This window comes from Rhinatrema bivittatum, chromosome 7 (genome assembly GCF_901001135.1).
Source record: "Rhinatrema bivittatum chromosome 7, aRhiBiv1.1, whole genome shotgun sequence".
In the NCBI taxonomy this organism is placed as follows: Eukaryota; Metazoa; Chordata; class Amphibia; order Gymnophiona; family Rhinatrematidae; genus Rhinatrema; species Rhinatrema bivittatum.
This window is the reverse complement of record NC_042621.1, coordinates 54,007,412-54,032,285: the sequence shown is the minus strand read 5'-3', so window position 1 is coordinate 54,032,285 and position 24,874 is coordinate 54,007,412. Positions and strand designations below refer to the sequence as shown.

Genomic DNA, 24,874 nt, shown 5'->3' with positions numbered 1-24,874 from the left:
TGTACACTGTATTCAAGGTGCAGTCTCACCATGGAGCGATACAAAGGCATTATGACATTTTCTGTTTTTTTAACCATTCCCTTCCTAAGAATTCCTAACATTCTGTTTGCTTTTTTGACTGCTGCAGTACACTGAGCTGACGATTTTAAAGTATTATCCACTGTGATGCCTAGACCTTTTTCCTGGGTGGTAGCTCCTAATATGTAACCTAACATCATGTAACTACAGCAAGGGTTATTTTTCCCTATATGCAACACCTTGCACTTGTCCACATTAAATTTCATCTGCCATTTGGATGCCCAGTCTTGCAAGGTCCTCCTGTAATGTATCATAATCTGCATGTGATTTTTTTTTTTTTTTATAATTTTAACAATACAGCAAGATAACATCTTAAAGAAAATGCCCTCCGGTAGGTGCGGCAATGGGGACTCCCATTTGTTGGCCAGTTTCTCTAGCTCGCTGCTGAACAGGAGGGATCCTTTGAAGGGCATCCTTGTGAGGCAAGTTTTGGAAGATGCGTCGGCCGACCAGCTTTGGAGCCAGAGTTGTCTCCTGACAGCCACCACAGATGACACTGCTCTGGCCGCTGTGCGCACCAGATTGGAAGCAGCGTCCGCAAGGAATGATACTGCTGGTTCCATGGCCTCTCCAGGGGGTGTTGCTCCTGGTCTGAGATAAGCAGGCACATGTCACTACGATGCAGCAGGCCGCTATTTATAGGGACATAGCGACTACGTCAAAAGACTGTTTAAGGATGGATTCCAGACGCCGGTCATGTGCATCTTTGAGCGCTGCTCCTCCCTCCACTGGGATAGTAGTGCGCTTCGAGACCGCACAGACCATGGCATCCACTCTTGGGCATGTGAGAAGGTCTTTGGCCACAGGGTCCAGGGGGTACATGGCTGCCATAGCTCGTCCCCCTTTGAATGTGGACTCTGGAGCGCTCCATTCCAGGTCAATTAGCTGCTGGATGGCTTGTAACAGAGGGAAACGGCGGGAGATCTGGCAGAGGCCCTCCAGCAGAGGATTTGGCTTAGGCTCCCCCGAAGCACCTGGGCCCAGGATAGCAAGCTCCTTCAGGCTGTGAGTGACCAGGTCAGGGAGCTCGTCCTTAGTGAAGAAGCGTCTCATGGTTTGGTGAAGCTCTGTCCCCAGGGAGGGAGTTCCCCTTCTTCTAGGGGCTCTGCTTCCTCTTCAGAGTTGTCTGTGTCCCCATAGGTGGGGCTTCTGGGCAGTGGAAACCTTTGTCTAGGCCTTGAGGGGCCTGGGGCTTAAAGGTCTTCTGGCAGAAGATGTGGCTGATCAGCCAGAGGTTCCGTTTGCATGTGAACAAAGGTGTGTAGCCCTTTGAAGAACTCCACCCATGAGATAGACGCTGGATCCAAGCTGAGGGGCGTTGGGTCCCTGGGGTCCCCCACTGGGATTTTCTAGGTCCGGGGTACCCACTGAGAAGCTATTTCTCAGCCCTGGGTGGGACTGGCCCTGGGCTGGAACTCCCAGGGCCTCCTCGCACTGAGTGCACAGGGCGTTGGCCTCCTCGCTTTGTGCGGCTCTGATATGGCATGCTGGGCAGAGGCCTTGAGCCTTTATCTCTGTTTCTGGTGGTGCCATGGTTGTCGGCGCGTAAACCCTTATGCGCTCAGGCGCATCTAAGATGTGTGTGTGGGTTGTGCGCACAGTTGTGCACCCAAGTCGTGGGTATGCGCTCAGCCCGGTAAGCGTGCGACGCGCTTATATCTTGTGCGCACGGCCCTTGTGCGTGTAACTTATGCGCACAAGGATTATGTTCGTGTAACTTTATGTGCACATGTAATTTGTGCGCCTAAGTAGTCTTGTGCGCCCGGATCAAGACGATGATCGGAGTGGCGAATAGGGCCAAGATGGCGACGGCGACCACGCGGGCAATATGGCGACCACCTCGGAGGGTCTCCACGTGGGAAGACCCTTGGAACTAACCGGGGCCTGGCCCTGCTAGGGCGGATCAACCCGGTGGCACTGGTCCTGGCCGGCGACCTGTGCGACTCCTCAAACCTCAGAGATCGGAGTCAACGCTGAAGATTTCTACCTTACCTTGTCTTCGGCGCTTCCCAGTTTCGTTCCAGGCAGTCTCCGGCTGCGGGGGGAGAGGGCAAATACCTTCACCGCCGCGCTTGAGGGTGCACCCGCTGCCTCTCAGCCGCGCCCGGGATCGGGGGCTAGGTCCTCGCCGCAAATCAGCCGCCAGACCGAGGCTCACCTCCGAGGGACCACGGAAATCGCCTCGGGAAATCTCAACTGGGGGAGGGACCCGAGGGAATAACCGGAGAGCGGGGCTCGTCTTCAGAGGTAGGTTTTTCTTCAAATTTGGGTTTTCTTCGTTGAATTGGTTCTAACGCTGCGAGAGCGTGCAGATAGTCCCTAACTGCTATGGAGACGGAAAATACTGAAGAGCTGCACTTCCTGCAGGGGTATATATACTAGGGGCTGATGTCAGATTGAAATCTGATCCGTCTCCAACTGCTATCAGGAGTACACTATACCCACTGGTCCTGAGTCCATCTGCTACATGCTAGGAAACTGTTATTTACACTTTCAGATAATAGAAGGACTAGGGGGCACTCCATGAAGTTAGCAAGTAGCACATTTAAAACTAATTGGAGAAAATTGTTTTCACTCAATGCACAATTAAGCTCTGGAATTTGTTGCCAGAGGATATAGTTAGAGCAGTTAGTGTAGCTGAGGTCAAAAAAGGTTTGGATATGTTCTTGGAGGAAAAGTCCATTAACTGCTATTAATCAAGTTGACTTAGGGAATGGCCTCTGCTATTAATTGTATCAGTAGCATGGGATCTTCTTGGTGTTTGGGTACTTGACAGGTTCTTGTGGCCTGGTTTGGCCTCTGTTGTAAACAGGATGCTGGGCTTGATGGACCCTTGCCTGACCCAGCATGGCAATTTCTTATGTTCTTATGATCTTTATCCTGTTGGACACTATACCCTCCCAGACATAAAGTGCTAAATCCCCACCAAGTTGATCCTCCCTATCCTTGGGTATAATTTGTACCCCGGTATAGCACTGTCCCATTGATTATCCTCTTTCCACCAGGTCTCTGAGATGCCAATTATGTCTATCTCATCATTCACTGCTATACATTCTAACTCTCCCATCTTACTTCTTAGACTTCTGGCATTGGCACACAGACATTTCAAAGTACATTTTTTGTTTGTATTAACAACTTTCTTTTCAGTTTGGAATTCTTTAACTTGGATGATTCTTTACTTATAGGCACATGGGCTACTTTTGCATTTATTGGAACCTCTCTGTTGGGATGCTCTAACTCTCCTGTTTCATTAGTATCCTTCAAAGATACATTCCTCTGAACCATGCGCTGCTGAGCGACTGTCTGCTTTCCCCTTTGTTCTAGTTTAAAAGCTGCTCTATCTCCTTTTTGAAAGCTAGCACCAGCAGCCTGGTTCCATTTTGGTTAAGGTGGACTCCATCCTTTCGGAAACGTCTCCCCCTTCCCCAAAAGGTTGTCCAGTTCTTTACAAAACTGAATCCCTCTTCCCTGCACCATCGTCTCATCCACGCATTGAGACTCCGGAGTTCTGACTGCCTCTGAAGACCTGCACATGGAACAGGGAGCATTTCAGAGAATGCCACCCTGGAAGTTCTGGATTTCAGCTTACATAAGAACATAAGAAAATGCCATACTGGGTCAGACCAAGGGTCCATCAAGCCCAGCATCCTGTTTCCAACAGTGGCCAATCCAGGCCATAAGAACCTGGCAAGTACCCAAAAACTAAGTCTATTAGCTTTCTACCTAAGAGCCTAAATTTGGCTTCCAGAACCTCCCTCCCACATTTTCCTATGTCGTTGGTGCCCACATGTACCACGACAGCCGGCTCCTCCCCAGCACTGTCTAAAATCCTAAGTGATGCCTGAGGTATGCCACCTTCACACCAGGCAAGCATGTTATCAGGTGGTCCTCACGTCTACCAGCCGCCCAGCTATCTACATTTCTAATAATCAAATTACTCAATGCAATACAGGGATTACTGCATCAAAAACACGCATCCAATTGAGCGCGTAGCTAATAGCTCTCATCACACGTAAATTCCATATAGATGAGGCTATTAGCTAATCCCCGCAATTCAAATAATTTCCCACGCGGCCAATGCACCCATTGCAACGCAGCAAATTTTACAGCGGCTGGCGTAGAGGGCATGCCGCACTCAAAGGCTCACTGGAAAAAGAAAAATTCCTGCTTTCTGTGATTCCTCCACTTAGTATTGTCACGATACTAAGTAGGAGGAACCACAGAAAGCAGATTGAAATTAAAAAAAAAAAAAGAGGTCTTTAAAAAAAATTCTGGGTGCCCAAAATAGATGCATAAGATAGACGGTCCTGGCTGTGCATCTTGTGCGGGTGGCGGGGAAAACAGACTCTCGTATCAAGCTTTTGTTTTCCCAGCCCGCACTGATAGCCACCTCCCCGATGCAGAGGAGGCGCTAGGGATGCACAATTTTCCCTAGCGCCTCCTTTTTAGCACGACCCCTCATTTAAATAATGCATTGCACGCCCAAGAGAGGTGGCTGGTCGTGTATTCGGAGAGCAGGCGCTCATGACTGTGCATTTGTTTTATGTGAGCTGATATTGCATCTGCTTGTGGGAGTTTAAAAAAAAATTAATCTGGGCATTAAAAGTGTGCGCTGAAAACTAGAGCACATTTTTTTTGCACATTTCTTGCACAGCCTGTTTCCTGTATCCAGCCACTTGCTCGCCCCATCCTGTTTGCCTTGGCCAATCGGCATTGCGATTTCCTGCCCGTGCATCAAATGAGGAGTAAGAAACAAGCAGCTCCACGTCCACTTCCACAGCACAGGAGGAGAAGGAAGAGGCTGCTCCTGCTCCAGGAGCCCAAGTTAGAGTCTGCTGTTGCTAGTGTGTTTTGAAGAGGGGGGGAGGAGAGAATGAATGAGCATGTCTGTGAGACTTAGTATGTATTTATTTGTGTAGGAAGAAGAGATCTGAGAGGGTATGTAGGTGAGTAGGAGAGAGCTGAGTGCAAGTGAGCATGGGTGTATGGAAGAGGGAGAGACGTGAGTGAGTGTGTGTGTTGGTGGAAGAATAGCAGAAGTAAAGGTGTAAATGGACATGTGAGAATGAGCAGTGAAAGTAAGTGTGAACATGTAAGAGTGTTTATGAGAGCAAATCTGTAAGCATCCGGTCCCACTGTCAGTTGCCCTCCCCCGTCCCGCTAATCCATGGTAATCTCAGGGTGACTGGAAGTCAAAAGTTCCCAGGTATGTCTATTCACTATATTGTGTAAATAAATAATTGCAATTTTACATAATTTTTATTTTTTTTGTATATAATGTCCCGGACTGTAACCTACGTAGTCTCCACGACTCATGTGCTACAACAATTTTTGTTGGTCTTATAAAAAAGCAGTACAATCCACTAAGACTCCATTAATAAAGTGAAAGAGCCAGAAGACTTACAAAGTGCGATGTGCTTCTCCGCCGGAAATTAAATGGCATCGTTACAGCAGGTTAAAAAGAGCGAAAGCAGCAGCAGCAGCAGCAGCAACTAAAGTCACAAAAATGTAAACTTATAATAAAAAGAATGCTTTGATTTACTGCAAACTCAAGTAAGGAACGAAGCAATTCCGCCCCCGTCACGGCAACTGACGCTTTTCCTTCGCAACCACTTCTCACCAACAGCGCCGCTGATTGGTGGGCAGCTTCCGTTCCTCCAATCACCGTCTACGCCATCCCTACCTTAGCTACCACTTTGGTTGGGAAAAGTTTTGAACTTGGGAACCTGCCTTCCCATATCGGCTCACGCTCTTTCTCTCAGCCGTTCTCACTGGTCGGTTCCCCTGCCCGTCATGATTCCAATAACTTTATTGGCATGACAATTTGACATGCGTCGCAAAAGTAGTATTCAGAATGATGAAAATAAATGACCGCCTCTGCTTATTGCCGCGTTGGCGGACGCAGATAATTGTGATCTGAAATCTGATTGGTTCCCGCAAACAGCTGGTAGGTGGCATCTCACTATGGGGAAGCTGTCGGAAGCAGGTCTTGAAAAGTGAAGGCAAGCTTTATTTTCCTGATTTTTATAGAGATATTTATTTGCACATCCTCATTTCCGTTCTCCTTTTACTGCCATGCATATTAGCACCGAGCCAAGAAATGTGCTGTTTTGATTCTATTACATTGATGCTAATGTAGTTCTTATTAGTAGTGGTAATATATTTAATAGTTGGCTAAGCTATTAAGTCAGTCTAGAAGTGTTTTAGCCTCGCAAACTCCGCATACCAGATGGCTTGAAATCCATTTATTTAAAAGCCATATTCTCCCCTTTCAACAATCATTGTACTCTCATCCTCCAGCTGCTTCCCTCTCGCTATCTTCTCCCTTAACTTCCATCTCCTCCAGAGAACCTTCTCTTAATTTCCTCTTCTTTAGTGGTCTCCCTCTTTTAACCTTCCTTCCTCCAACTGAGTCCCTCTTACATCCCCCAGCTCTCTTCTGTCGCCCCAGCCTAACCCCTTTTCCACCCAGCAGAACGCTTCTCACTGTAACCGTCTGTTTTTAATCAGTAAGGAGGTCCAGACAACTGATCCGCAAAGATAGACTTTTATTGCTAGCAAGATGCAGCTAAGACAAAGGCTCAGTACAACTGCATGCCACGCCCCCTTTGGAGCAAACCTTTATACACTTTACAGTTCTTATCTTTCACACATGCGTTCTGGTTTTGCTGAACAAACATTTTACAAACTGCTGAGCGAGCATATTCCGGCTGAAGGGGCTACTGACCCCCTCCCTAGACACCCTGGAACTTTCGTGAAACTTCTCCCATGTTCTGCAGGAGAGGCTGCTGGGACTTGCAGTTCTGGAAAGGAATTCGCGAGTCTGCAGTAATACAGCCCATCACATAATACATCCATTGTTCTAATCTAGGTTACAGCAGTGAAAGCTTATCAGAGAATAAGAACAGCGAAGCCAAAAAAAAAATGAAAATGTGCAATGTGCTGACAGAGAGTTTCTCAATGTCCTAATTACAGCTGTATTGCAGACTGTAAGTAAACCCGTCATGAAGCAGGGAATTCTGGTACATGAAGTCCTTTGTCAGGTTGAAGCGTTCAGACTCCTTCATTCCCCCCTTTGATACTTCAACTTCGGTAAGAAGGCGTAAGTATCACCTTCATATGTGAGGTAACTGAAATGACAAGAAAATAATTAGTACCATAATACTGAGTAGGGCCCTAAATTGTTAGCCAGGTCGATGGTGTCTTCACCGGTTTGAGACGGATGGGCCCTATTGGCTCCACCCCCCTTTGTAGCCGGACTTCACCTGAGCAAACAAGGTGGCCGTATGTTTTAAATTAAAAATTAGTGTCATAGTAAACTGAAGATTCATCTTCTGAGTCTGAAGAATCACTGAAGGGTAGCGAAGAAATTGAAGCGTACTGGTTCAGCATCATAATTTGGGCTGCTGCTCGTCGATCAGCGATCTTCTCCATCATAGACGAAAGGCTCCTGAGGAAAAGAGGGAAACACATAGGGAGGAGTGCACAGGATAGTAAGAAAAATAATAAAGGGAATAAAAGTTCCCTGAACCCAGGAATAGATGTAAGCCAGGAAGGTAATGAAGCTGTCCAATCCAAGGCTCCGGACCAGGATTGTACCGGAACATGAGCCAACCGCACCATACGGTCTGTGATTTCTTCGATGACTTTACTCTTATCATCGATCTGCAAACAACAATTGGAAAGGTTAGAAGGGCATATGATAGTTAGAGCGGTTACCAGGAGGGAACTGATAACCCACTTCCAGAGCATTGAGATCATATGCTTTTGATGCCTGCGAGAGAAGAAAGAAACAAACAGGTTATTAGTATTTCTGTGACTGCATTAGTTTCTATAGTAGGTTGACCTTTGCTGTATTTCTAGTAAAGCGCAGGGTGCTGTCACCGGTCTTGGAGACCTGCCAAGTTTCGGTGGCTGGCTTAACTCGGGTCCAGTGGATCCAGGTGGGACGTGGTTAACAGCACAGTGAATGGTCCCTTCCATCGAGGTTTAAGGAAGTCTGATTCGTCCCATTCCTTGATCCACACAGAGTCGTCCACCTGGAATTTATGGATAGGATTGATTAAGATTAGTGGCTCTGTCTCACAGGTATATTTGCGAATTGCTTCCACAGTATTGTAGAGTCCTTTCATTTGGTTGCTGAGTGACATTTCCCTTTGGACTTGTAAGGATTCGGGGAAAGAGGGCAACGGTGGCGGTCTTGCGTACATCATTTCATAAGGGGTTAGTCCTGATTGTCGTGGAGTGCATCTGATGTTGAGCAATGCCAATGGTAGCATTTTGGGCCATTTGGTTCTTGTTTCTTGACAGAGCTTGGCTAATTGACTTTTCAAAGTTCTGTTAGCTCGTTCAACAGTCCCACTACTTTGAGGTCTCCATGCGCAATGGAGATGCCATTTGAGGCCCAAAATTTTGGTGAGGTGTTGAGTTGCCTCGCTGGTAAAAGCTGGGCCGTTGTCTGAGTTGATCTGCCTTGGTAAGCCATATCGTGGTAAGATTTGGTTCAATAGTAGGGAAACGACTTCCTTTGCAGTTTCTGTTCGTGTAGGCACAGCTTCAATCCATCCGGTGTAGGTGCATACTGCCACCAGCATGGCTTTGTAACCTTGTGCAGGGGTCATGTGGGTGAAATCAATTTGACAGACTTGAAATGGTATAGTTCCCCGGAGAACGTGTCCCGGTGCAGGACCAGGTCCATCGCGAGGATTATTTCTTGCACACGTAACACATTGATTAATTGCATGTTTAGTCAATTGTGTGATTCGGTTTATATAGTATGTTTTTGCCAGTAGTTTTGCCAATGAATCACGTCCCAGGTGTGTATGACAGTGTGCTTCTCTTACTATTGTCCACGCAATAGTATCAGGTATCCATATCCGTCCGTCTGATATGATCCACCACCCATTCTGTTGATGGAAATTTTCAGCTTTTGCCCAGTCGTTTTCTTCGGCTGAGTAGGTGGGTACTTCAGTTGGAAACTGCAAGAGGGGACATATGGTCATTTTTGTTTGATAAGGGTCTTGGGCTCCTGCTTTGGCGGCAGAATCAGCTTTCTGGTTTCCCCGAGCGATAGGATCAGATTTTCCAGAGTGTGCTTTGCAATGCATTACGGCCACTTTGTGTGGTAGCCATACGGACCTTAACAGTTCATGGATCTCTGGCGCATTTGCCAATTGTTTTCCTTCGGCATTGAGAAATCCTCGTTCCTTGTACAATGCTCCGTGTACTTGGATGGTTAAGAAGGCATATTTAGAGTCTGTATAAATATTTACAGTTTTCCCTTCTGCCAACTGAAGAGCTCGAGTAAGGGCAATTAATTCAGCTTTTTGTGCAGACGTTCCTGAAGGCAAGGGTCCAGCTTCAATGATATCATCTTCAGTTACTACTGCATAGCCAGCCACTCGTACTCCATCCTTTACCTGACTACTTCCATCTGTAAATAAAGTCCATGCGCCTTGCCAAGGCTGATCTCTTAAGTCAGGTCGACTGGAGTGTACTGTAGCCATGACTTCTTCACAATCATGGCTTACTGGTTCAGGTGCTGGCATTAGAGTGGCTGGGTTTAAGTTTTTACTGTCTTGTATTTGAATTTCAGGAGTTTCACATAGTAAGGCTTGGTACTTTACAAGACGTGAGTTGGTCATCCACTTTGGTCCATGTGTTTCGAGCAGTCCCTGAATAGTATGAGGAGTTGTTACTTGCAAAGTTTGTCCAAATGTCAACTTGACTGCTTCTGGAATTAGTATGCATGCAGCCGCAATGCTTTGAAGGCAACCAGGCCATCCTTTTGCAACATTGTCCATTCCTTTTGACAGATATGCAACAGGTCTTTCCCATGAGCCTAGAGTTTGAGTCAATACCCCAATGGCCATGCCTTTCTTTTCGTCGACGAATAGATGGAATGGTTTCATTACATCTAGCAATCCTAGAGCAGGTTGTTCAATCAAGGCATCTTTCAGTTGTTGTAAGCTTGTCAGCTCATGGGTTTCCCACTGAAAAGGCTGAGATTCTGCCTCCTTTCCCCGCAGCTTGTCGTACAGGGACTGGGCGACAACAGCGTAGTTAGCAATCCACAACCTACAGTATCCTGCAGCTCCAAGGAACGCTCGGAGCTCTTTCTTGCAAGTGGGTACAGGTTGACCTCGTATTGAACTGGTACGGGATATTCCAAGGCAACGGGTACCTTCCCGGATTTGGAATCCCAAGTATTCTACTTCCAATTCACAAATTTGCACCTTCTTTTTACTTGCACGATATCCTTTTTGAGTACAACGTCTTTAACAAGTGGAGTGTGGCTATAGCACATTCGTGATACGTTTCACGAAACAACAGAAGGTCATCCACATACTGTATTACTGGCCCATACGTGACTTGGTACATCTTCAAGTCTTTTGCCAGTTGCTCCCCGAACATCGTGGGTGAGTGCTTAAATCCTTGCGGTAAACGAGTCCATGTGTACTGCTGCTTGATTCCAGTTTGTGCATTTTCCCATGTGAAGGCAAAGATCTTCTGGCATTCTTCTGCTACTGGAACGGAGAAGAAAGCATCTTTGAGGTCAGTGACACTGTACCACTTGGAGGTAGGGGAAACTTGAGCCAAGATTGAGTATGGATTTGGTACAAGGGCTACTAGATCTGCTACTTGATTGTTCACTTTCCGTAAATCTTGTACAGGTCGGTAGTCAGAAGAACCGGGTTTCTTTACGGGCAGTAGAGGGGTGTTCCAAGCAGATCGGATTCGCCTGAGAATACCCAAATCATACAGTCTTTGCAGATGTATCTGGATTCCTTGACTGGCCATATATGGAATGGGGTATTGAGGTTGATTAATCACCTGTGCATTCTGTTTCATCTCTATCCATCAGTTGTCTTCGTTTTTGTTGAGGGGGGTGTTGTTTTCATATCGATGTTCGATGGTTCGTTCGACTATCTCCATTCTTCTTGGAGGGGACAGATGAGTATCAATGGATGGTCCCCGAAGGAGGCTTTAACTACCCCTGTTGGTTGAAATCTCAATGTGGTCTGAGGCTTACACAGCAGGTTCCATCCGATAAGGGATATCATGGTCCCGCCTACTTGTATAGTTCATTCTTTCTGCAGAGGGGCAGTGAGTACCTGACCTGAGGCGCCCACTATAGAAACAGTCTCTTTCGTCGGGGGGGGCCGATTGGTGCAGTCATGACAGATCGTTGGCCTCTGAGTCCAACAGGCCCCTGATTTTTGTTGTGTTACCTCGTGGATCTCCACCAGAGGGTCAGTGGGGATTCTTCCCTCCCGGTCTCTTCAGGCTGTATGCTCCTTGTCGCCTCCCCCGCCATCTGCCAGTGGGGGTTGTCCGATCTCCTTCCTCCTCGGCCCCTTTGTGTCGGCTCTCTTTTCTCTTCCACTTCTCTATTTCCACATACTTGGTCTGCTATAGCTTTTAACTGGCTGAGGCTCATGCCCTCAAAGCCTTCGGCCTTCTGCAGCTTCTTTCGGATGTCGGGTCTCTATTATTAAGTTCCTGGTTGCAGGGACGGGCCCTTTTCTTCTCTTCCTGATCCCTGTTCCAATACACCTCAAAATATGATGAAAAGATCACAGTCCATCTGGAAATTGAATAGGTGACCTGCGCCTGGAGGCAAATCAGTTCTGACGAGGCTGAGAAGCTGCAAAACATTGCTTCCTTCATACTTGTAAGTTTGGCATTGGGTTAATTCAATAAAGTAAACCTGGATCTGCAGGCAAGGATCCAAGGGGGGCGCTTTAGGTGTGCAGGAGTGATGATCAAACCCTTGGAAGCCTTGTATCAATTACATTGCAAACACTAAGAACATATGGTAATAGCCAGAGCCCAGCCCCCACCAGTGGTAAAAGAACATAATTGCAATATATATATATATATGTGTGTGTGTGGGCTACTACTTTATCATTTGGGCCGACTCATATTTGCTCTTGTTCCTAATCTTGCATAGTGGCCCCTTCTCTTGCCCACAACTTCCAATAATCCTTATCTTGCGCCTGCCACTGAATCAAAATTTGTAATATTAAGTCTTTGTTTTCTCTGTGTTTTTTTTTTTTTTTTTTTTTTACAAACGGCATCCTGTAATTCCCAAAGTCAGAACTGCAGCTGTCTTATCTTGCCGCTTGCTATGCTCTGTATATTTAACAAAGCTTTAACAAAGGTCCCATTCTTAATCATTTCTCCTCTAATTTTCCCAGAGACAGCTTCAAAATAAACTGCGTCAGCAAAAGAGAGTTCATACTTTATCATGCGTTCCAATGTAACTTTTAAATAACAGATAATATATAAGAGACAAGTAAGAACAATAATTAACATGGTATTAGAGAATAGAAAGATAAGCATAGGGAGGACACTGGGATAGAAGATATGAGAAAACTAAAACTTCTGATTAGCAATGCCAGCATGAAACGCACAGCCATATTGAATGCCTACGCACTACGTACTGACGCGCAGTGGGACGCACCACCATTCCACTTTGTACTGTAACAATTAATTTGCTGCTATAAAATGTCTTAAAAATAGCCTGCATCATAAGGCACTAAATGATTTGTAAGGGACCCTTGGTTCTGGTATTTCTTTGCAAGTAGCAATCCTTTGTCAGATTACAGACAGTTTTAGCAAGGACCTTGGAGAATAAATTTAATCAGCAGAAACTTGGAGCTACAATCTTCCTTTCTTTTAATTAACATACCACAATTCTATCTTTATTCACATACGCACACCATCAACTAACTTTCAATAATGTTCTGTTAAAACAAACGAAACAATTTTCATTCACCCAGGCTAGCCAAATGTCCCTTTTTTTTTTTTTTTCCTCTCTCTCTGGCTCTATCCCCTCCTCTCTCCTGTAAGTATCTCTGCCGTTAACCCTTAACTGCCATCAAGTTCTAAACTTCAACACCAGTAAATGCATTCTCCAGTAATCAAATCAGTATTTTAACTTAACACTGTACATTAATTTGTTGTATAGTAGTCTTGTGCAGCATCTGTAAACCAAAATCTCTTCTTATTAGGGTTTAAAACAATTAAAACAATTAAAAAAATCCCTGGTACATGTGCTTGCAATTCACAGATAGCAGTTATCAAAAGAAATAATGCATTTGATCACAAAAAGAAATTTGTCTAACCGATCTACCACAGTAGAATTTTTTTTCTTTTTTTTTTTTTTTTTTTCAGGTACCTTACAGACAGACAGACACTGGGGACTTCCGGTTCCCCAGGGCAACCCGGGTTCCCTTCTCGTATGACTATTTTATGGACCCGTGTGGCCGTTTGGAAATTAAAAGTTCCTGTAGGAGGCCAATTTACACAGAAACCGGGCCATTTATGGGTGCATCGTTGAATCATTCTGGGTTTTGTACATTTATGTTCATCGAACACTTCGCTATAGTGTTCCGTCATGACTTTTAACGGAGTCGACCCGCTCCCTCCCCTTTGATAGAGTTCACAGACAAAGGAGGGAAGGGAAGACGGATAGGTAAGGGGTCCGTATCCGTCAGACACAAAGGGTCACAATTGCCCCGACTAGAACTGCGAGGCCATTCACTCTCTTTCACACAACAAGAAACCTATTCCCAAGATTTCTTTCTGATTCCCAAAATTCAAAAATTTCCGAAATTCCAATTCAGGTTTTCAGTAACGAGGTCTTCGGAGGGGGAGCTCCTACTAACCACGCTGTGGGGTTTGATCAACGCCCCCTCGATCCATTTCAAGATCGGCTGGTAATTTAGCTGTATCTGGTTTCTAATTCAGGTTCCCCTGTTTCTTATTCCCGTGCAGATAAAAGTATACTTGCCTGAAACGTTCTCTCGATCGCGAAGAAAGCCTTCTTTCCGAATCACCAGCCCAGAGGTCTCAAGAAGTTTCTTGTGGAACGGTCCCCTCAGAAACCTGATCGCTGAACTCAGCGGTGGCCACTCACCAAGTAAGTCTGGGGGATCGCTCCGCCACCAAACCACCGGACCAGCTGGGGGGCTAAAATAGCGTCCCCGGCACCTCCTGGCTGGCTCGCCAAATGTAACCGTCTGTTTTTAATCAGTAAGGAGGTCCAGACAACTGATCCGCAAAGATAGACTTTTATTGCTAGCAAGATGCAGCTAAGACAAAGGCTCAGTACAACTGCATGCCACGCCCCCTTTGGAGCAAACCTTTATACACTTTACAGTTCTTATCTTTCACACATGCGTTCTGGTTTTGCTGAACAAACATTTTACAAACTGCTGAGCGAGCATATTCCGGCTGAAGGGGCTACTGACCCCCTCCCTAGACACCCTGGAACTTTCGTGAAACTTCTCCCATGTTCTGCAGGAGAGGCTGCTGGGACTTGCAGTTCTGGAAAGGAATTCGCGAGTCTGCAGTAATACAGCCCATCACATAATACATCCATTGTTCTAATCTAGGTTACAGCAGTGAAAGCTTATCAGAGAATAAGAACAGCGAAGCCAAAAAAAAAATGAAAATGTGCAATGTGCTGACAGAGAGTTTCTCAATGTCCTAATTACAGCTGTATTGCAGACTGTAAGTAAACCCGTCATGAAGCAGGGAATTCTGGTACATGAAGTCCTTTGTCAGGTTGAAGCGTTCAGACTCCTTCATCACCACCCCCCCAACTATCCTCTGTTATTCCCTCTCTCCTTCCTCGCCAACTCTTCTCTCGCATCATCCCAGCAGATCCCCCTTTTGCCCCTTAGCACCGCTCTTAACATCTCCCACTCGATCTTCTGTCATTCTTCCTCCCTAACCAATTATTTCCCCACCCCTACAGCAAATCCTCTCCAGCTGATCCCTCCTCAACTCTTAAACATCTCCTGTAGCTGATCCCTCCTCCAAACATACTCAGCAGCAACATTTTCATTTGGGCCTCATGCCAACAGTGGATAAGAAGTGGTGAGAAGAGAAAATAGGCTGATGATAGGTTCAATGGTAGGTGAGGAGAGAAAAGCAGCAGCAATCTTTTCTAGCCCATGCACACTTAGCCCTACCTTCCTCTTCTGCTCTCTTTTCCTGGCTGAACCCAAGCCTGACCATGCAGTAATGTTAATAATGGAAGTTAGCATAGGATCTGAGCTAGTGTAAGCTCACAGGCACTGCAGCAGCCCCAGTCCCTTCTTGCGCAGGGCTTCCTGTTATCACAGAACTTATGTAAGTGTAGAACCACTGCAGGGCCTGTTAATGTATAGTGGTTCTTGGGCCTCATGCTGACTTCCACTACTAATAATGCTGATGCCTAAAGAGTGCTGCCATCTGCGGTACCTGTGATCCCATTTGGGGGAAACTCTGACTTAGGCTTATCCAAAAAAAAAGGAACATATAAACTGCAATTGTTATATAACAAGGCAGCCCATTTTCCGTCAGAGACCTCAAGAAGAGAATAAATTACTCCTATTTTAAAATCTTTACATTGGCTGCCAGTTGTTTATAGGACCTGGTTTAAAGACACCTACTGTTGTATATAAGGCTCTAACTGGACTAGGACCATGCAATGATATTCCTTAGAGTAGGCATTGAGATCATTGCAGGCTGTTCTATTGAAAATCTCCTCCCCTAGGGAAGTAAGACTTGAAAAAATGTAAGAAGGCATGCACTCTCTTTTGGCTGTCCATTCAGCCCCTTGTAGAATAGTTATTAATTAAAGAAGGGTTGGCAGACAGTTTCTGTAAATGTGTAGATTATGGTTATTTTGATGTACTGTCCTTGGTAACCAGGTGTTTTAATATTTTGTATTTTATGTCTATCAGTGCAGGCCCTTGAAATGTAGGTACTTTTAATCTGTGTGAGGGTTGGTTGGGTTTTTTTTTCCTGAATTATTGTTGTGTGCTGTTTTATGTAAGTCGTCTTTGTATTTTTGTAGAATTGTCCCAACTTAACTTGTTTTTTTTTTGTTTTTATTGTGACTTGGGATAAAGATTCCAAATGGGTTTGTTTTGTGCACAGCTTGACAAGATTGATCCTCACTATAAGCCAGTTTATGATGAGTATGATCTCATTCTGACTCAACTAATGCTGGAAGAGTGAGAAAGTGAAATAAAATATAATAATGCCTCTGTAAGGATCCATGGTGCAACCACATCTTGGGAACAGTGTGCACGTCTGGTCACCGCATCTCAAAAAAGATATAGCAGAGAAGGGCAACAAATGTAATAAAAGGGATAAAACAGCTCCTCTTTAGGAAGAAAGGATAAACAAATTAGGGCTTTTCAGCTTGGAGAAGAGACTGGTGTAGAACAAGTTAATAGGGAATGGTTGTTTACTTTTTCAAATAGGACTAGGGGATACTTCATTTTTCAGTCAGTGCACATTTAAGCTGTGGAATTTGTTGAAGGCTATATAGGCAGGGCTAATAGTATAACTGAGTTTAAAGGGTTTGGACAAGTTTCTGGAAGGCAGGTCTAGTAACAATTACTAGCCAGGTAGATTTAGGGATTACCACTGTGAGCAATAGAGAATGGATCTGCTGGCTACTTCCAAGTGACTCAGATTGGCCAATGTCTGAGACAGGATACTGGGTTTGACTCGATAGATGCACTGTGGCATTTCTTCTATTCTTATGTAATCCCTCTCCCCCAGCCCTGGTCAGGCCCAGACCCACTGAACTGACAGCAGCGGCTGCTCCAGCTGTTGGGCCTGATGAAGATGCAGCACTGGCTTCTGTCAGGCCTGGGCTAGTGCAGGGTGACAATTCTTGGATGATTTGATGCCTGGACATTTTCCACCCCAGGCAAGAAAGCATTAGCAAAATGTTGATCTAACCTTATAGTATATGTTTGGGTAAGCTTATAACTCTTCAGTTTGGAATAATAAACATTTAATATAATGCTCGTTCAAGCTGTGACAGAAATGTTTTGGTTAGATATATGCATGATTGTACTATTTGGAGAAATTGATTTTGTTGCTGCTTCTATCTCAGCTCTATGGCAACAAAGGAGAGCCCACCAGTGCGAGCAGGTGCCTCTGCTGTGCCCTACGGTCATGCAATTGGAAGTGAGAAATGGAGAGGATCAGAGTTAGCCCAACAATTGCAGGGCAAGTATCTCTTCAAAAATTCATAAGGCCCAGCCTATATCGAAATCAAAGATCAGGTATTTAATGGACTCCATAACAGGCTCCAACATGCATTGTAGGAGGACAGAAGAGCAGGTTTTATGAATTTTCTGCCATTTTAAAAATGAAATATAATGCCACACCGAAAAAGTCTGCTTGAGACATTTAATTCAGAAGTGTATTTCTGCCTCTACAGAGGAAATTTATGTGCCTGCATTAACAGTTTGAATCTGTTAGTTCATGCTTTTCTGTTACATAAAGATGCTCTGCATAAACAATTCACGCCAACATTAAGACTGTGAATCAAACTTTTGATGTCAAACAACAGCATTGCATTTGGTCAGTATAATGTTTAAAATAGCCAGATTGTTTTAAAGAATCAATCAGCAGCAGGGAATTAATTGTGAAATCTCTTTAAAAAAAATTGCTTTTCCAGGAAAAATTAAATTAGTTTTTGAAGAGGCTCTGGGACTGGTGGATTTTCATCTTCCAAATCGAACTTGTATATTGTACATCTCAGAAACTGATTTGGTGTCCGGAAATGGCTTCAAACGAAGACTTGTGCGCTTTAGAAACGTAAGTATCGTATTCCCTTCTTCCCAGTTTTCTTTCCTCTTTATGATCCGCTTTCAAAGATGGCAGACTCAGGCCAAGGGCTGGAGTGGAAGTCTGTAATGACTGCCAGATCCTTGCTGCATGGGAGCTTGACCACATTCACCCTGGACAAGCTGAGAGAATCTCTAGTCTGAGGGGCACCCTCCTACCTGCTGCTGTCTGTTCTTGGCAGCATGTGCCAGCTCGCCAAGCCAGCTCCACTGCCTCACGTTCTAATGGAAACCCCCTCATCTCACTAGGGCTTTTTTTTTTTTTTAAATGTCACAGTTGTTTTAGAAAACTTGATTTCTGATTCTCTATGTTCTTCCAAGACCACTGCATTTTGACTGTGGTTTTTATAACTTTTTTCCATAAATTTATAACAATAGTGTGAACAAGGGCAGTTGTTATGTATCTTCCTCTCCTATGCAAACAATTACTTTTCTGCTTGCACTCCCCCCCACCCCCCTTGTTGATTGTAATGGCGAAAATTTGCATGTTATTGAGACAGTGCATGCAAACTTTCTCTCATGCATATTTATTGTGGATATCCTGAAAACCCGACTGGCTGGTGGGCCCCCAGGACAGCGTTGGGGCCCACGGCTTTACAGCCTTCTCGTTTCCTCTCCATCAGTTGAGCATCTGAACACTGCTTACAGGTGCAGTGAGGTTAGAGTAAGGTTATCTGATTTCTGGTGCATGAATCTGGGACACTTGTTCCATGTAGTGAGCAAGCACTTTATTTATTTTTTTGGGTGGGGATTATTTTCCCCGTCGTCCTAGACTTCTGTAGCAGAAAGTAAAGGAAAATTGTAATCTACTCTCCATATACTTAAAAACACATTCTTCAAAATTGTATCACCACAAAATATATCAAACCCAATACAAAGCCTCAGGCCTAGTGGGTATGTCCTGGATACAAGAGTATTAATTACGCACCAGAAAAATTCCAAATCATCCAGCTGTTAATGTGTAAATGCTTTGCAAGAGCACCATCCAGGACAGATATTTTGAATTGGGACCAAGGCTATGTTACACTGGTAATGATCTGAGAGAGAATATTAACTTAATTGTTTCCAACCTTTCGTGTGTATGACTTGATTGTGTGGCTCTGTATTTTTTTTTCATTCTCTGCTTATTTCTCTGCTCTTATTTCCTCTCTGGTACAGTAGCTAGAGAAAGTATTAAAGTATCTTCCTTCTTTCTCTGCTCCTTTCTTCTATTCCTGCCTGTTCACCTTTCCTATTTACTCCTTCATTCCTCTTATCTCCTCATCATGGATCCTTTCTCTTGCTCCTGCCACCCAAAAATCTTTCCCCTTTCCCTCTTACAATTTCCTTTATTCCTTTTCTTTCCCATTTGTTTTCTCAACCTGTTGAGAAAACAACCGTGATAGTTTTGGTTGAAGTATTGCCCTGATGGAGCGTTGGTGAAACATTGTCAACGTTGGTGTTTCAATACATGAGAAGATAAAGTTAGGGTAATCTGAAGAGATACAGAAAATGATTTAAGATGATGTGTGAAAGATGGGCAAAGTTTTCATGACTTGTCTGCAAAGCAGAACTGAGCAGGTATTTTTCCAATTTTGTTCAGATTTAGCAAAAAGCCAATCTATATCTATAGCTTTGCAGTATTGCTATGGAAATGTAGAGGGAACAGGTTGCATTACTACTGGCATACAAAAATTGGAATATAATTTTATTATGATTCATGAATAAGGAAGAGAAGTTTTGGACTTTTAAAAAATGAGAGGTTTTTGACCCATGATTGCAACTACTGGGTTTGAATTCAATTGGTTATGTTTAAACCATTGCTGAGGTCCTTTCCTCTCAAAATTAAAAAATGTTAAGAAATAAAATTAAAGATTTAATATAAAAAAAAGTTTTTCAATTTGATGGCTAAATTTGAATGCAATTAATGTCATAATAGACTAGTTTTAATTTGTCATTGACAATTGAGATGCTAGTGTTCCCCTGAATCTACGTCTTTTATCTTCCATATCCCCAACAGCCCTCCCCATATTGTCCTCACCTGCTCTCACCGTCCCGAGCAGCCAGCAGCCATGGGCTTCAGCCTATGCACAGTGCTGCTGCTCTCCCTCCTCCTACTCATCTGCTTCTGTTTTTAAACAGGACCTGTGTATAGCAAAGGAGGGAGGGGCCTACGAGGATTGGCCCTCCCTGCCGTGACGGTTCTGTGAGTCTGATGTCCATACCTGGAACTTTTGGGTTCTGCTCTTCCTGAGACGAGGGTGTAAAGTTGTCTGACTTCTCAGGCCTGCTCCCATCACTCTTCCACCTTCTCCCGATCCTCACACCTGTTCAGCTGCCTTCACCTTTGGGCGGGCAGGCGGGGCTTGAGGCAAACTTCTCGTCCTTCGTGCCCTAAGATAGATCACCATAGGGCAGGAATGAAGAGGAGTCTGCAGGGCTAAGAGCTACAACACTTTGAGGCAGACTGCCCCCCACCTTCCTGTCTTACACTTAACAAGGCTCCAGTTCCTGTGCACCGGTTCAGTCTTGCATTATGAGCTGCATGGATCCCATGAACCTCCTAGCTCGTGCTGTGAGACTGGCCCTGCCCATGGTGTTGATGGCTATTTTTTTTTTGGCAGCCAGGAGGAAGGAAAAGAGAAGCCTCTCTCTGTGCCACCTAACCCTCCTCCTGGCGGCAGGGATGGTGGGGTGAAGGTAAGATGGGCTCTTCCAGCGCTGCTTTACAGAGGACTCTTCAGCTGTGCAATGTTGCCATCCCACAAGTGGTCACACCTGCTCCAGTCTGCAAACAGTCTCATGTTACTTTCAGCTAGCTTTCTTATTGATATAAGATCCCAATTCATCTTTAAAAATCTTATTCTAGTCAAAAAAAAACTTTTTGCAGATATTTTCAATATTAGTATTGCAAAATAAAAGTAATTCCATCTTTGAAAGCCTCTTTTTTTTTTTTTTTTGTTTTAGGATTTTTGCTCTCATTCCCCACCCGTTTTGATAGAACTGCAATGGTAGTAATGGCTGCTTTATTTAAACAAATCAAGAAGATTGTAACATGGGCTGTAAGTTCCCTCTTTAATTCCTCCTGTTTTCTTCTCTAATAAAAGGCCAGCAACCTGCATGGGATTGTAATAGCAGAGAAGACACGGATGAGTGAGCAGTATTTCCCTTCCCTACAGAAGTTCATTGTACTAGAACTCGGAATGATATTGCTTCCCGTGACCAATCAAACCGAAGCATCACAACTAATTATCCAATTAGTAAGTATAGTTTTCATTGGACCAGGCTGCCAATGGTTGGTTTACCTGCCACTCTGGTTAGCTCAGAAAAAAAGTTTCTGCAAAGTTACTTTCTCTCATCGGAGCTAAAGTGACATTTTGATATATTTTTTGTAATTACAGAATCTGCGGTTACTTGTGACTTTTGGTTCTAGAAGAGATTTCATCCATATTTTGTTTCACAGTATGAAAAATCATAACATAAGATACAATTTTTAATTCACTTTGACTGATCTAATTTTGTTTGAGGAGCGGCAGAGAATCCATGCACGCTTCATGAGTCGGGAACAAACACATTTTAGTCTGTTTTCTTTGCCCAAACACAGTGACCACACTATTATCAATGGGTGGAAAGATCTTTATGAAGCATTTTCTAAACTCAGACTCATCAAGGTGGGTGTTTGATCACACAGCCATAACCCACGCTTCTGGCATTGAAATTCATCAGCTAATTCAATTGGTTTGACCAGTAGACTGCTGGGGTTCTAATTTCTAAAGTAATAACCAAGAAAATATTGGGGGGGGTGTATTGTGGTTATTTTTTTTAATAAACTTGTAATTTCTAAATTCACTTACACTTCAGAAAGTGTGCACTTAGTAGAAACAAGTATGAAAATAGTTTCTACTAAGTGCACATTTCTAACTGCCTCAATTGCTTCATTTTTAAAATAGAGCCCTTAACTTGACTACCTAGAAGGGAAGTATTCTTCATTTGAAAATAATTTTCTAGCAATGTAGCAGAAATCAGCTACAATAAAGATATAGTTCAAGTGGAAAAGGCACAGAGAAGGGTAACCACAATGATAAAAGGGATGGAACGATTCTGTATGAGGAAAGGCTAAAGAGGTTAGGGCTCTTCAGCCTGGCAATGGCTGGGGGGAGGGTTTGGTAGAAGTCTATAAAAACTGAGTGGAATAGAGTGGGTAAATGTGAATTAGTTATTTACTCTTTAAAAAAATACAAAGTCTAGGGGGCGCTGCAGTTAGTAGAACATCCTTTTGAAGTGTCTGAAAGAGCAGAATATAATGAAATAAACAATAGAAATCAGAGAATTCTTTTTCACTCATACACAAGCTTTTGAATCCATTGTTGAAGAATAAGGTAAAGGCAGGTTTAAAAAAACCAGTTTGGAGAAGTCCATAAAACGGTTAGTAACCTAGTAGACTTGGGGCAAAACCAGTGCTTATGGGTGGGTGTTAGCAGCATGAGATCCATCTACTGCTTTGGGCCCTGTCAGGTACCTGTGAACTGGATTGGCCACTATTGGAAACAGGATCCTGGGCTTGATAGACCCTCAGTCTGACCCAGTATGGCTGTTTTATGGTAGGTGCCCAATGCTAGCAATGTATTCATTAGGCCAGCAGCTTTCAACTGTTGGTGGCTATATGTTTCACTTTAGGCTCGATCGAGTAAGCATTTTCTCAGACACAAAATGGAAACAACTCTTCAGTATATCTGATCCTATGTATGGATGGGAGAATAAAGTCTAAAAGAACAGTTTATAAAGATTGTCAAATAGTTCAGGGATGTCACTGTTGCTAGTTAGCTATTTCTACAATCATTTTATTCAATGTTTAGCAGATGCCACTTATTGAGAAATGGGGCAGCAGTTAAATGAACAAGCTTCACAACTATGTTTCTTCACAAATATCATGTGTACATCTTTTTCTTTAGATCTGGCTAGTACCATTTGCTTTACTTAACCCGCCTGTCTCGTTCAGAAAAAAAATGTTTGGAAAATCCTTTCCTCCAGGAAGATTTATGTGCCAACAACATGCCTCCTTTTTCCCATAGCGGAGGAAATAGAAGCTGGATCAGAATGGGCCAACGCGCGTGCGCACAGGGATTTCAAAACAAAATCCCCATGCAGTTTACCTCCACACCCGTTGTACCTGGAAAATACACAGGATTTAAACAAAAAAGCCCCATGGCACTAGCAAGCTTAGGATTTTCAAAAGGAAACTGTAGGAAAAGGGTCCCTTTTTGATAATCAATGTGCAGGCCCAAGGGTGGAGAGGACATAATGGCCTGCAAGCTCAAAGGGGCTAAAAATAGCTCTCTTAAATAATTGTTGCAGGACATGCAGTAATACAAGAGGTTACCACCAGAGGGTGCTGTGACTTTTTTCCCCTCTCACTTTCAGGTTCATGAACAAAGCAAAGAACATGACTGTAATCCTTTCCTCCGTCGAAAACACACTCCCTTTCTAGAGACCTCAGTTCTTCAGACTGTTCAACAGATTCCAGGAGTCGGAAGAGTTAAAGCTTTGCTGCTTCTCCAACAATTTCCAAGTATCTACCAGCTTAGCAATGCTTCGGTTGAACAGCTCGAGTCCGTGGTAGGACGAGTTGCAGCTCAACAGATTCATACATTCTTTACACAAACAAAGTGAAACAAGTCCTGGTTCCTTAATCAAGGTGTTGTATTATTTTCTCTGTTTGAGGGGGGGAGGTATCTTTGTCATTTTACATTTATTTCAGGTTTAGGGTGTTTTAGGAATTTATTTAGGCCAGAAATATCTTTGAAGCAAGGGTGGGTTCTATTCACCCCACCAAACCCTAATCTAGTATAGGCAGGGCCCCTCCCCTATACAAAGCAGGGACTATAGAAGATGAGAGAGAAGCTCTAGGTTTGCACTTGACCTCTTTCCTCATAATCACATTTCCCATATGTTCTCCTGTTCTACCTGGCTAGTAGCATAATCGGTGCCCATATATGATATGTACCTGTTTGAAGTCCTTAGCTCTACCCTAAAGCTGCCTAGGAAGGATTTACACAGTGAAAGTGGGCATTTACTCCGGAGCCCAGGTTCCCTGCATGCTGATGCAGAGAGAAGGCAGTTTTCAAAAGGAATTTACCCAGGTAAAAGGGCCAGACTGAAAACTGCTGTCCTCAAATGCTGTGAATAGCATGCATGTGGTCCTGTGGGCTCGTGTGGTCAGAGGCGAAAAGCAGCTTGCGGATACTGGGCTTTTCAGATGCACACAGCCTATGTTGCCTCCCACACAAACTCCAGGTGCAGCATCCAGGTACACTTAAGGCACCTCCTTTTGCCCTGGCTAATTTTCAAAGAAAAAAAAGAAACAGTTTATTGTTAAAAATGTTCTTAAAGTTTACGTATTTCGAAGTCAAATGACGTGGGTTACATGAAAACTACCCCATCTTATGGGCCCCTATAATAATAGAGGCTAACGTGTCACGTTGGTTATCCTGCCACCTGGATGTGGTGTTCTTCTCAGTTCCAATTAATTTCACTCTAAAATGCTGTACCCTAATGCTGAATCATTTATTTTTATATTTTAAATTAGGTTAGTTTTCAACATGTATAGGTGTTCTTCCCTTTGTTAGTGCTGTCAGATAATACCATTTCTGCGCCCAGGTTTGTAACTAGGATACCTATCCGCCCATCTATTTGCCTCCTGTATTGCAATACGTTGTAGGCCTACAGCCATCTCAGATACATTTTTCAGTACTGCAGCATAGCTGAAGAGGAGAATATAAAATTGTGTCCTAGAAGTTTTTGTTTTGAATTTATAATCGGCAGCATATATTGGGTTGTAGGGAGAAACCATTGCCTTTAGACTTATGTGCAGCTTTGTACTTTTTGAATGGTAAACAAAGTGCTTGTTTTCTGTTTACTAGGAAGGAAATGAATGCTAATTAAATGTAATAGCATGGTTGCTTAATGAGTTTCAGGTGGGTAGTCACTATAATATCCCTAGCTAGTGCAGTAGAGCACAGGAGACATCAGATGCTGTGCAGGAATTCCAAGAAATGTTAGGTGGGCTTTGCCATTTTCAAATTGCTGTAGCAAACAGTCACCTAAAAGTATTTCTAGAAAGAAAAGCAGTTTTTTTTTAGCACTTTTGGTGCCAGTGCTGTACAATTTGG

The 24,874-nt window shown here is 43.9% G+C and overlaps 2 protein-coding genes across 8 annotated transcripts in view; one reads left to right on the top strand and one right to left on the bottom strand.

Annotated features, from left to right (window-relative positions):
• The window catches only part of CEP89 (centrosomal protein 89), a 491,071-nt gene extending 485,198 nt beyond the window's left edge, over positions 1-5,873 (bottom strand). For 2 of the 4 annotated variants that reach the window (XM_029608395.1, XM_029608397.1), the window contains exon 1: positions 5,483-5,750. In XM_029608395.1, the coding sequence (XP_029464255.1) occupies positions 5,483-5,521 (39 nt within the window). In that variant the 5' untranslated portion in view covers positions 5,522-5,750. The other 2 variants (XM_029608396.1, XM_029608398.1) reach the window with 2 other exon arrangements.
• Positions 5,821-24,669, top strand: FAAP24 (FA core complex associated protein 24). Of its 4 annotated transcripts, XM_029608402.1 has the most exons (6): positions 5,823-6,025; positions 13,861-14,005; positions 16,988-17,103; positions 17,558-17,697; positions 20,813-20,965; positions 23,127-24,669. In XM_029608402.1, the coding sequence occupies exons 3-6, from the start codon at positions 16,992-16,994 to the stop codon at positions 23,373-23,375; spliced, it is 654 nt and encodes a 217-aa protein (XP_029464262.1). In that variant the 5' UTR covers positions 5,823-6,025; positions 13,861-14,005; positions 16,988-16,991; the 3' UTR covers positions 23,376-24,669. The 4 variants fall into 4 exon arrangements, with proteins under 4 accessions (XP_029464264.1, XP_029464262.1, XP_029464263.1 ...); XM_029608404.1 differs by lacking the exon at positions 13,861-14,005 and having other exon boundaries at positions 5,821-6,025; XM_029608403.1 differs by lacking the exon at positions 13,861-14,005 and having other exon boundaries at positions 5,977-6,080.
• Positions 24,670-24,874: the final 205 nt, after the last annotated feature.

What these genes read in the sequence shown, in the direction of transcription:
- FAAP24 (XM_029608404.1), top strand. Translation starts at nt 16,992, where the DNA reads ATGGCAACAAAGGAGAGCCCACCAGTGCGAGCAGGTGCCTCTGCTGTG. An exon ending in GTTAGCCCAACAATTGCAGG is followed by an intron (nt 17,104 to 17,557) that starts GCAAGTATCTCT and finishes TTGCTTTTCCAG; the next exon opens with GAAAAATTAAATTAGTTTTT. An exon ending in GACTTGTGCGCTTTAGAAAC is followed by an intron (nt 17,698 to 20,812) that starts GTAAGTATCGTA and finishes CTCTAATAAAAG; the next exon opens with GCCAGCAACCTGCATGGGAT.